The sequence below is a fragment of the Orycteropus afer genome, unplaced genomic scaffold (genome assembly GCF_000298275.1).
Source record: "Orycteropus afer afer isolate SDZICR_OR568_19922 unplaced genomic scaffold, OryAfe1.0 scaffold00002, whole genome shotgun sequence".
Classification (NCBI taxonomy): Eukaryota; Metazoa; Chordata; class Mammalia; order Tubulidentata; family Orycteropodidae; genus Orycteropus; species Orycteropus afer.
Genome location: NW_006921589.1, coordinates 10,403,339 through 10,414,706, shown reverse-complemented (window position 1 = coordinate 10,414,706; position 11,368 = coordinate 10,403,339). Strand labels below are relative to the sequence as shown.

Sequence of the window (11,368 nt, the reverse complement as noted above, 5' to 3'; positions counted from 1 at the left end):
ACTGAACTGTGTAAGTACGGAGGCCAAGGCCCAAATCAGCAGCGTCAAGAGGGTGGGGAGATTGGTCGGGCCGGGAATGGGTGGCTTGGAGGGCTCCTCCCCCAGGGCCTGTCCTGAGCCCAGGGAACCCACTAAGCCAGAGAGAGGGGGCCAGTGGACAGCCCTATGCGGCGAGGCTGGCAAGGGGCTCCAGGTTGGGGGGTAGGAGCGGGGTGGGTGTGGCTGTGCCAGGGCCCAGGGACTGGCGGGGTCAGGTGCTGTTGCCCTGCTCCTGCTCGAAAAGCAGCACGGCGAGCTGGGTGCGGGAGCCGAGGCCCTCGAGTGCGCTCTGGCGGCAGCGGTGGTACAGGTCCTCGCTGAGCCGCGCGCTGCACGGCTGGGCCCGGTAGCGCTGTAGCAGGGCTGGTTCCACCGCCCGCAGCACGTGCAGGCCCGAGAAGCGCAGAAACAGCTCATACACGTCCAGGCTCTCCAGCAGCTCCTCCTCCTGCTCTGTGGCTGCTGCTAGCCGCCCGCGGGCTGCCACATAATCAGAGTTATAGAAGCAGGCCTCGCTGGCCGCCTGGCGGTCGAAGCGGCCTGTGTCACGGCCCAGCTCCGGTGGTCCAGGGCCCTGCGGTGGAGCCACGGCCGGGTGGAAGGCCTGGAAGTGCATGGGAAAGAAGGCCTGCCAGCCAGAGATGGCATGCATGCGGCAGCGGTTCAGAAAGTCAGGTGTGAGCACCGTGTCTGGCCCGGCCAGCAGGAACAGTGTGTCCAGCGGGTGCTTCTTGGACAGCAAGTCCATGAGGCGCAGGGGTGCAGGGGCTGCTGTCTGCACACTGAGCCAGGGCACCCGCGCCCCAGGGAAACGCCGCTCCAGCTCTGTTACGTGGGCTTTGACAGGTGCGAAGACATCTGCGTGGGCTGCCCGCTGGGCCTGGCGGGGCTCGTACAGCAGCAGCAGCGTCAGGGCTGCTGCTGCATCACCAGGCTCCAGTGCTGCGGTGGCAAAAGCCTCCAGGAAGCCAGGGGCCAGGTCACGCTCAGCTGCGGTCAGAGGCAGCAGAACAGTGAGACGAGAGGCCTCGGTGACATAGGGCACAGGGAGGATCTCCACACGGCTCAGTGGCCGGAGCAGCTGCACCCGGTGAGTGAGGGGCAAGCGGCCACCCTGGGGGGTCAGTGCCTCTAGCTGCAGGTCCAGCGTGTACTCCATGCCCCGGGCGGGATCAAAGCGGCGATAACCATTAACAAGCTGCTGCTTCTGGAGCCGCAGGGCAGGATGGTAGCGGCGGTTGAGCTCCTCCAGGGCTGCCCCAAGGACGTCGGCCACGTCAGCTCGGTCAGCCCCACGCAGCGGGCAGCGGGGCGAGCCATCAGTGCAGGAGAAAGCATGCTGCTCCGTGAAGTATTCCCAGCGCAGGACCTCAAAGCGGGAGGCAGGCCGAGAGGGGGCTGGAATGCCCACGGGCCAGGCAGCTGCCCGCTCGCCATCGGCAGCTAGGCGGCTGGTATTCTGGATCTCCCACTGGGTTGGAGGAATGAGTATAAGAAAGGGAGAGGCCACAAGGGCCAGCCCATAGTCGGGGGACTGGGCAGGCAGCAGGTGCCAAACAGGATGGCTCCTTGCCTCCTGTCAACCTCTGCCCTCTCAGGCCTTCCCCGGATGGAGGCAGCCTAAGAGTTAAAAGGAGGGTAGTTCTGGAGGGTGGAAACAGATAGGGGTTGGGAGGCAGGTCTGCTCTGGGATTTGGGAGCTAACTTTCTATCTCCCTGGAGTCTGAGACCTCTCAGACCCTGCCTGACCCCAGCCCAGACCATACCTGCAGCTCCTGGATCTCCTGGTATGTGCGTTCCAGCTCAGCTCGAGCAAAAGCCTTGTGCAGCTGGTACATGTGTACAGGGTCACGCACAGGGTGGGCTGTCAGGGTGCTGCGGAAACGAGGATCCCCCTCCTGCACTGGCTCCCCAGGGCTCAGCTCCAGACAGCTATAGTGTACCCCCTGGGGAGAGAAGGGAAGGATCCATAAAGGGAAGAATGACAGGACATGCTTTCTTCCTGCCTCACAGTCAGCGTCTCATCTCCCTGACCTCCTGTGGACGAGGAGTCAGAATTCAGTAGGATTAGGTCCACTTTGATCCACTGTCAGCTTGTGTGACCTTCAGCAGGCCTCTGCTAGCTCATCTGTGAAACAGGCACGCCTACTCCTGTCCTATCTCACAGAACTCTCCAGGAGCTTAAATAAAATAATAGCTAACACTGACATCTATTAAGGAGCTCTGGTGGTGCAGTGGTTAAGGCATTTGGCTGCTAACCAAAAGCTCAGTGGTTTGAACCCACCAGCCACTCCACAGATGAAAGATGAGTCAGTCTGTTTCTGTACAGATTCACAGCCTTGGAAACCCTATGGGGGTCGCTATGAGTTGGCATCAACTTGACGGCAGGAAGTTTGGTTTTTTTGCTTTTGACATCTATTATGTTGTTACTATGTGCTGTCTAGTCGCTTTGGACGCATAGCGACCCGCACAACAGACTAGAACTGCCCCATATGGTTTTTTAGGCCAGGTCTTTTCTCCCACAGAGCCACAGAGTCAGTCTGAATCGCGAACCTTCCTGTCAGCAGCTGAGCGCTTGACCATGGTACTACCAGGGCTCCTTGATAAGGCCTCCTTATTTTCTCTAATCCTTATAACAACTCCAAGCAATGATTAATTCCACTGACATGGACGAAGATACTGAAGTTCAGGAGATTTAATCACTGACCTATAGTCACGGGGATAGGAAATGTGACAGAACCAGCACAGAAATCCAGGCCTGTTATCTCCCCCACCCCCTGCTTCTCAGGGGGAAATACAGAAGCTCAGTTAGAAGGCACCAGTGGGGTGGTTCATCTTCCCACCTCGTGGTCTCCAGTGCAGCCCACGCCGGTGGCGTCCAGGATGCAGCGTCCCAGCCACTCGTCAGGGTGCGAACTGACAATGTCGTTACGACAGCCTTCCAGGTGGGGGCGCAGCTGCTGCAGCAGTGTGCGAGACAGCAGCACTCCAAAGCCGCCGTGGCAGTAGCGGCCTGGGGCAGGTTCCCCACTGATGAAGTCTTGGGGCCGGCCCAGATAGAGGTGAGCAGAGGAGGCCAGGCTGAGGCGGCCAGCTAGGCGCGCCAGTCCGTGAGCCTCCGTGTAGGTGGTGTCGGGCACTAGAAAGAACCAGTCAAAGTCGTCGCCGTGCTGATCCAGCAGGTGGCGGAGCGCCAGATGTAGGTGCCCAATGGGCCGCTCCTCACCCAGTGTCACCACCGCCATGCCTGGTGGGGCCCGGCGGCCCCGAGCACCAGTCAAGAACACCACACGCTCTAGCCGGTGCCCCAGTGTGCGGTTCACAGCCACGCCCAGCGTGGGCAATGTGGCCTGTGAGGTCAGCACTGCTACGAGCAGTCTCTGCCTGATGCCCAGCTCTGTGCTGATGTAGCGGGTCCTAGGAGAGGAGACAGCACAAGGTTATGAAAAGACAACAGGGCACACGGGTTCTGGCCTGGAGCAAATTATGTCATCTCTGTGCCTGTTTCCTTACCTATGAATAAGGTCATAGGATTTAAAGTAAATATTAGCCTTAGCTACACAATGATTGCATTTGAGGTATACAAATTTTCTTGCAAATATGAGACCTACGATGTGGGTTTCAGTCTTGGTTTCACTACTTAGTAGTTATGGATCTTTGAGCAAGTTATTTCTCTCATCTGAGGTGCAGTAGCCTGATTGTAAAATGAGGATGACTGTGTCTATTTAAAGCATGTAGCCAAATTCTTGGTGGCTTAATACCTATGCTATATACTATGTATATAAAACCAAAACCCACTGCCATTGAGTCCATCCTGGTCATCTCTACATAAACAGGTTATTATGCCAGAAATGTACCACGTCAATGACGTAAAGGAACATACAGCACTGAATGTGTTTGGGGAAGGGGCTGTCTGGGGTTCACCCGTTCCAATAATTTACCTGCTGTAAAGCAGAATGTAAACTACAGAACTGGAATTTGAACACAGTGTCAGGCGAAATTATTTAAACTCATCAGGCAAAGCATTAATGGGATGAGTTCCACCTCCCTTCCAGGTGGCTCTTGTAACCTACCCAGGGACAAGAGCTATAGATAAATCCTAGGTTTTTCTGTCTCTTTACATCTTCCTTATATACCATTTCTCCAGCCTCAAAAACCAGCCAGGGAGCTAAGAAGATCTTTGGGGGACCATGAGGTCCAGCAGATTTAGGACAGAAGCGGACAATTTCAGCCCAGTCCGGGACAGGGCCTAGACAGGGTCTCTGACGGGTCTCACTGCTCTCGGGGAAGCAGGGCATCGGAAGTTATCAAAGCCCAAAGACTTCCTGGCCGGCCAGCCCCTTCCTTCCGGAGCCTGACCCGGCCCCTAGCAGCCTCCCAGGCGCGCGCGCCCCGGCCAGTGACCAGGGGGCGGGACCGACCCCTACCTGACGGCCTTTTTGGCAGACTGGCCAGGCTGCGCAGGATGATAGGGCAAGACACGCGGCTCCCAGTTTTCCGCGGTTCCTCCGCCAGCCCCAGGCCTCTCGCGCTCCGCTCCAGGTTGCACAGAGTTGGGCCGGCGCGCCGCGTTGGTGTTGCCGCGCGGTGGCAGATCAGAGTCTCCGGGCTGGGGCGGCCCTGGGCCGCACGGCTCCTCCACCCAAGTGACGCTGAGCAGGCTCAGAGTGAAGCCCAGGGAGATGCCCACGGCCACGGGCCCCGCGGGCCGCAGCACGGACAGCAGCAGCGACGCCCGCATGGCGCACGGACCGCGGGCCCTCGGCCCCGGCACAGCCCCAGAGCAGCTCCTAAGAGGCTCTGAGGGGGCGGGACCGGGGAGGGGGCGGATCCGGGGGACCCGGGCCCAGCGGGCGGGCCCGCTCCCTCCCCGCGGAGAAGAGCCCGCGGCCCAAGCAGGATACCGCTCGCCGCGCTCCGAACCCCCTCCAGCGGCCGCCCTGTGCCGCCGCGATACTTGCGCAGGGCGCCGGAGCCTCCGTCGCAGCCGCCGCGGTCCGACGTGTCACTGCCCAAACCCCGCCCTCAGGGTGGGGTCTCGGACTCTAGCTACCCCGGAGGGAGGAGAAAGGGAGGTTAAAGGGAAAGGACCCCCGGAAGTGCCCCCTCCTCAGTGCGCGAGAGGGAGACGTCGGGGGCGGAGCTCCCGGCCTCTCCCTGCGTGGTTGGTGCGTCCCTGGTGACATCAGAAGCAGCCCGCCCCTGCCTGGATGGTGCGCTCTGAGTGACGTCAGCAGCTGAGGCCGGAGCTGTCCATCAGCACCAAAGGCCGCGGGCGGGCTCAGGGCATGGGGCCGCGGTTCTGGGGCGGCCCGAGCCCCTGCTCCTGCTCCTTTCCTTTCCCCAGGAGCCTGAGTCCCCGGACGCCGCGGCACTGGAGTGCCACCCGGTGTTGGAGGCGGAGCAGCGACGCCGCCGCGCAGAGGCCGGTCCCTCTGGCACAGCAGCTTCCGTCCCCGCACGGTGGACTTTTTTCGGACCCCAGTCAATCGGGGCCTTTGGGGCCCCGCATCCTCGGATCCTCTGGCCACGGCGCCGCCTCTTCAGCTCAGAAGCTCAGGTCCTCCAGCCCAGGTAGATCTTGGACATTCCCAGACCTGGCCGCCCACGAGGCTGCCAGCTGCCTCCTCCTCACTGGCTGAAGTGCCCTCATCTCCCCTACTCCCAGTCTCCCTTTTAACTTCTCCACCAGCCCTCTCTAGCCCGGCACTTCTGTTAACCTTGTCTTTTGCCTTCGCTCCAGGGATGCTTCCAGAGCTGCACGATGTAGGAACCTTTCCTTTGTCCACGATGCCCTCGCCTAGTTCTCCCACTCCCACTCCTATCCTCACACCAGTGGGAACTCAAGACTCCTCCTTGACCCCAACTTCCTCTTTGTCAGGCTGACCTGGGAGGGTAACACCTCTCCATTCCCAGCACTATGCCAGGCACTGTGGCGACGCTGCGGTTCCAGCTGCTGCCCCCTGAGCCAGATGACGCCTTCTGGGGGGCACCCTGTGAACAGCCTCTGGAGCGCAGGTACCAGGCGCTCCCGGCCCTCGTCTGCATCATGTGCTGTCTGTTTGGAGTCATCTACTGCTTCTTTGGTGAGATCCCCATCTCATTCCTCATCTGGGCTCCCCACTGTTTCCCTGAGTTCTTTTTCTGGGGCACCCCAATTTTCTCTGGAACCACCACCACCATGAATAACTATCCTTCTCTTCCTTTCATCCCACACATGTTTATAGATCAGATAGACTATAGATTCTAGAGAATACAGGTTTTCTAATTAAACATGATTGAGTTTGAACCTGGCTCTGCACTTTACTAATTGTGATGCCTTGAGCATGCTAACCTCAATTTTCTGAGCCTGTTTTCTCATCTGAACTGCAGGAACAATGATATTTGTGTCACATTAGGCTGTTGTGCAAATTAGCAGGCACTCAATAAATTGCAGCTACAGAAGAGGAGATAATAGTGTTTGGGTCACTGCATTAGGTAGGCACTGAAAACATTTAGCACAGTGAATAAACATGGTCCCTTACCACAGAGTTTATTGTCTGATAATGAGAAAGACTCCTGGAACATTCATACCTGTGATACATATTAGAGTGGGCTGGATAGGGGCTGGATGGCAGTTAACATATATAAAGTTTGCCTACAAGGCAGGCTCCAGTAATCAGGGCTTTTGGGGACAGTTGTACAGAATGCATACTGCTCGAAGCTCAATTGAATAGGCAAGTGGGGGCTGAAATCCAGCCCAAGCTCCACTTGCCAAACTCTGAGCCTTAGCACAGGGCTTCTTTGGCATAAAGGGAGGCACACCTTTTTCATGTTTGCACAGTGGTGCCATATGGGCTAGAGGGAGCTTGGAGTAAGTACCTGGTGATTCTACAATAGAGGAGTAAGCTCTATGGGCCAAGCAAAAAACCAAACCCACTGCTTTTGAGTTGATTCTGACTCATAGTGAATCTATGGGCTAGGGACCCAAGTAAAGCCTCCAAAGGAAGATTATGGGCTACTAGAAGCACTGGGGGCAAAGGAGGGAAGGAGATTTGGGTTTCAGTCTGGGCAGAGGTGGGGAGAAACTTTTGTCCCGCAGCTCCACATCACCACCCCCTTGAATGCCTGAGTAGACACCAGTGGGAGCCACATGATCCTTCCCTTTCCACCCCCAAACTCTGGGCTGAACAACTGCAAAGTGGGCAGGAGGAAGTGCCTGCCCAAGGATTTGGAACACATTTGGGGCCTCCACGTTGTCTGTATCCCCTCACCCCTTCCACTGTCTTTACCTACTCCCTCTGCATGGTGCTCAGTACAGCCCCATTTTCCCTTGCTCGGGCTGCCCTGCCACCTACCCCTCTTGGATGCCTCCACTTCCATACTCTTGGACTCTGAACCCTCATCCATGTCCCATTCTTTCTCTGATCCCAGAACCTTCTGGAGTCTGATACTTTCCCTCATTTCTGGAACTGAATTTCATCTTTATGACCTTTCTCTTTGGCTCTCCCTGACCCCTTGGTCCTTATCTCTGACTTCCATCTTCCCAGCTGCTCAGGATCATTTTCATCACCTTTCCAGGTACCCTATTAGTCCCATAACTTCCATTTTTCTGAAACTTCACAACCAGCCATTTCCTCTATAATCCTTTAACTCCCTATGACTCCTTGTAAAACCTAGTGACCTCCACCACCCCCTATGACTCCTTGTAAAACCTAGTGACCTCCACCACCACCCCACTTATCTCATTACCTTCCATCTCTCTGGCCCCTCTATTAGTCTTACCTCCAATCCCTGGTTACTCCTAGCTCTCTCATCCCTATGACTGACTGACTGCCCCTCTCCTGCCATGATCTCCAGTATTCCCAATTCTCTGACTTCAATTAATGTTCCCCTCTCAGAAACCATTTGATACTTTCAATGATTTCACCTCTGTCAATCCTCTGACCTGCAAAGATGTCATCTTCAAGAACCCTCCCCAATAACCTTGCTTCTATGTTCTCCAATGATCCCATCTCTCTGAACCTGTGACCCTTCAAAGATCTCATCTTTCTGAACCCATGTGACCCCATGTCTTTAGTTCTTTTTGATTTCCAAATATTTTCTTTCTGAACACTCCCCCCCAAAGATCCTAATGACTGTTGCTGATAGTCTTGTGACCCCAATGACTGACCCCTATGATCCCAAAGATCCCGATGATTCTTTCCCCATTCACTCTTGACTTCAGTGATTTATCTTTGATGCTTCTGACCCTCAAAGACCCGAATCCTTTTATCTCAATGACTCTGTCTGTTTTCCTAGGGACTCCCAATGACCTTACTTCTCTGGCCTCATCTAAACTCAGTGGCCCTATTATCAGTGCCCCCATTGCTCCAATGACCCCCCAACTTTCTGATCTTAGTGTTCTTGTCTCTGATTCCTCTGTGACCCCATGTCGCTGACCTCTCTTACCTCCTCCCTTCAGCCTGGTAACCTCATTCTAGTCCCTCACTAGTCCCTGTTCCCCTCCAGGTTACCGCTGCTTCAAGGCAGTGCTCTTCCTCACGGGGTTGCTGTTTGGCTCAGTGGTCATCTTCCTGTTGTGCTACCGGGAGCGGGTGCTGGAGACACAGCTGAGTGCTGGGGCGAGCGCAGGCATCGCGCTGGGCATCGGGCTGCTCTGCGGGCTGGTGGCCATGCTGGTGCGCAGTGTAGGCCTCTTCCTGGTGGGGCTGCTGCTCGGCCTGCTGCTCGCCGCTGCCGCCCTGCTGGGCTCTGCACCCTACTACCAGCCAGGCTCTGTGTGGGGCCCACTGGGGCTGCTGCTGGGAGGCGGCCTGCTCTGTGCCCTGCTCACACTACGCTGGCCACGCCCTCTCACCACTCTGGCCACTGCTGTGACTGGTGCTGCACTCATTGCCACCGCCGCCGACTACTTTGCCGAGCTGCTGTTGCTGGGGCGATACGCAGTGGAGCGGCTACGGGCTGCCCCTGTACCCCCACTCTGCTGGCGGAGCTGGGCCTTGCTGGCACTCTGGCCCCTGCTCAGCCTGATGGGTGTCCTGGTGCAGTGGCGGGTGACAGCTGAGAAGGACTCCCACACAGAAGGTGAGGGCACAGGCCAAGGTGGGCATGAAAGGAATGGGTGGCCACGGATGGGTGGGGGACTAAGCCATTGGGGAGTGGGGGACAGAGGCCTCATTGAGGTTACATAGCTGACTCACTCAGGGCCTGGGAGGCTAGCACTGCAATGCATGGACCTCTGGCTCTGGGCTGACCCCATCTCAGGCACTGGGAATACAACATAGAAACCAGACAAGTACCTGCCCCTGTGGGTTAACATTTGGGGAGGGAGGAGACAGACAATAACCATGTCAAGAAACAAGATAATTCCAACTGTGTGGGGTGGCATGAAAGAGAGGGACAGAAACAATGAGTGACCTATTATAGATTGGATGGTCAAGGAAGGCCAAGGAGGAGGTGACATTTAAGCAGAGACCTGAAGGATGAGGAGCCAGCCATGCAAAGAGAAGAGGGAACAGCAAGGGAGAGGGCCCTGAGAAGGAAATGGGCTTGGCTTGCTTGACTGGACTGTAGTGTGCGAGGGACAGGAACTGGGCCAATCGTCTGGTCCCTCTGGGCCATGATGAAGACTCTGGGTTGTGTTAGAAGGGTGATGGAAGACCATTGGAAGGTGTAAAGTGGGGAACAGGATTGAATTTAGCATTTGAGATGTTCACTCTAGCTGCCGAGTGTAAAAAATACTGGAGACAGATAAGCATAGAAGGGGGAAACCAGTTAGGAAGCAGCTGTGGGTCATCACTTGAGTGATGATGGTGGCTGACCCAGGTGAATCATCTATGGCTAAGGCCTGGAAGAGGGTAACAGCCAGGGAAGGGATGCTGAAGTCCAGAGATCTTTCCATAAAGGCCATCCAAAGACAGAGCCAGTGCAAGGGGTCCTATCTGGGAGGTGGGAGACCAGGAAAAGGGGTGGGGCATGGAAAAGGGGAATCTGGAAGCCTGGGGAAGATGAGGCCCATAGGCCTCTGAGACCCCCACTCCGCCCATCCCCTCAAAGTGGTCATCAGCCGGCAGCGACGACGTGTGCAGCTGATGAGGATTCGGCAACAGGAAGAGCGCAAGGAGAAGCGGCGGAAGAAGAGACCCCCGCGGGCCCCCGCAAGAGGCCCCCGGGCTCCTCCAAGGCCTGGCCCTCCCGACCCTGCTTATCGGCGCAGACCAGTACCCATCAAACGCTTTAATGGAGATGTCCTCTCCCCGGTGAGCGCCCCAGCCTCTCCAGCCCCAACGGGGGAAAGGGACCGGCTGGGCTCTGTCCCAGCAGGGTTGGCTGGTCATTGTCTAGAAGCAGCCTAGTGTTTGTGCACTTGTCATCACCCCTATACCAGGAGCCTGGTGGGTCAGCTCAGGGACTAGGGGAGAGATGTTCCCAAGTATGAGTTTAAATGGGGTATGGCGTGGGGTCTCGGGGATGTGGCTTACGGGTGTGGTGAGGTCCTAGGTCTCTGGCTGTCTAGGGTGAGTCTCAGGCTTGTGGGGGTGCAGGGGAAGGCTGTCTGCCTGTTGGCTGTCGGAGCAGGGTGTGCAGTGGGACTCTCACACCTGTGTTTACTTCCCCACAGAGTTACATCCAGAGCTTCCGGGACCGGCAGACAGGCAGCTCACTGAGCTCCTTCATGGCCTCGCCCACTGATGCAGACTATGACTATGGGTCCCAGGGGCTGCTGACGACATGCTCAGGGCCCCCTGTGCGAGTATAGCAGGAGAGACGCTTCGCACGCTTAGACTCTTCGGTCACCAGCTCTGCCCGAATGGCCCTGTGGCCCTTGGCTATCCCTCTCCCTAGCCTGGAGGACTGGCTTAGCTTCAAGAAGGAAGACTAGTAGTCTCAGGCGAGGCCTGGCCTGAGGGCAGCCTCCGAGGGATGTGGGGTGTGAGGCCCATTGGGGTGTGCTCAGGGTTGTGAGTGTGTCGCCTGTGTGTGTGTGCAGGGGGTGGGCTTGGAGGGGACACTGGACCCTTGCCTTAGATTTCTGATTGGTAGGGCTTCTCCAAGGTTGGCCTGCCTCCTTGCCTCCTGCTGGGGGCCACAGGCCACCCTCCTGCATGTCTGTGTGAAGGGGGCCTGCCTTCCCTGACCCATCTCCCTCCTCTCAACCAGACTCTCCATCTAAGGGTTCTCATCCTTGTCCATGGGGCAAACAACAGCACCCCTCACCTGGGTCTCCTGTCTTCTGCAAAGCCACTAGCCCCAGAGAGCATTGGGAGGGGATGGGGGTGAGGGGTGCTGGGCTGGGGAGGGTTCAAGTGCACGATGCATGTCTGGTGTCTGTCATGCCACCTTAGAC

The 11,368-nt window shown here is 57.1% G+C and overlaps 2 protein-coding genes across 2 annotated transcripts; one reads left to right on the top strand and one right to left on the bottom strand.

Annotated features, from left to right (window-relative positions):
• Positions 1–250: 250 nt before the first annotated feature.
• On the bottom strand, positions 251–4,786 carry CHPF (chondroitin polymerizing factor). The gene is made up of 4 exons (XM_007957840.2): positions 4,467–4,786; positions 2,883–3,456; positions 1,806–1,985; positions 251–1,510 (listed from the first exon to the last, which is right to left on the bottom strand). Exons 1-4 carry the CDS (start codon positions 4,778–4,780, stop codon positions 251–253), a joined length of 2,328 nt encoding a protein of 775 aa, XP_007956031.1. The 5' UTR covers positions 4,781–4,786.
• Positions 4,787–5,959: 1,173 nt separating this feature from the next.
• On the top strand, positions 5,960–10,780 carry TMEM198 (transmembrane protein 198). The gene is made up of 4 exons (XM_007957641.2): positions 5,960–6,125; positions 8,530–9,105; positions 10,078–10,280; positions 10,643–10,780. The coding sequence occupies exons 1-4, from the start codon at positions 5,960–5,962 to the stop codon at positions 10,778–10,780; spliced, it is 1,083 nt and encodes a 360-aa protein (XP_007955832.1).
• The last annotated feature ends 588 nt before the right edge of the window (positions 10,781–11,368 follow it).

Bases quoted from the DNA above. Each gene is read 5' to 3' on its own strand.
- CHPF (XM_007957840.2), bottom strand. From the start codon at position 4,780: ATGCGGGCGTCGCTGCTGCTGTCCGTGCTGCGGCCCGCGGGGCCCGTG. The intron at 3,457-4,466 runs GTAGGGGTCGGT...CTCCTCTCCTAG, and splicing joins TCTGCCAAAAAGGCCGTCAG to GACCCGCTACATCAGCACAG. The intron at 1,511-1,805 runs GTATGGTCTGGG...CCTCCAACCCAG, and splicing joins AGGAGATCCAGGAGCTGCAG to TGGGAGATCCAGAATACCAG.
- TMEM198 (XM_007957641.2), top strand. From the start codon at position 5,960: ATGCCAGGCACTGTGGCGACGCTGCGGTTCCAGCTGCTGCCCCCTGAG. The intron at 9,106-10,077 runs GTGAGGGCACAG...ATCCCCTCAAAG, and splicing joins GAAGGACTCCCACACAGAAG to TGGTCATCAGCCGGCAGCGA. The intron at 10,281-10,642 runs GTGAGCGCCCCA...ACTTCCCCACAG, and splicing joins ATGGAGATGTCCTCTCCCCG to AGTTACATCCAGAGCTTCCG.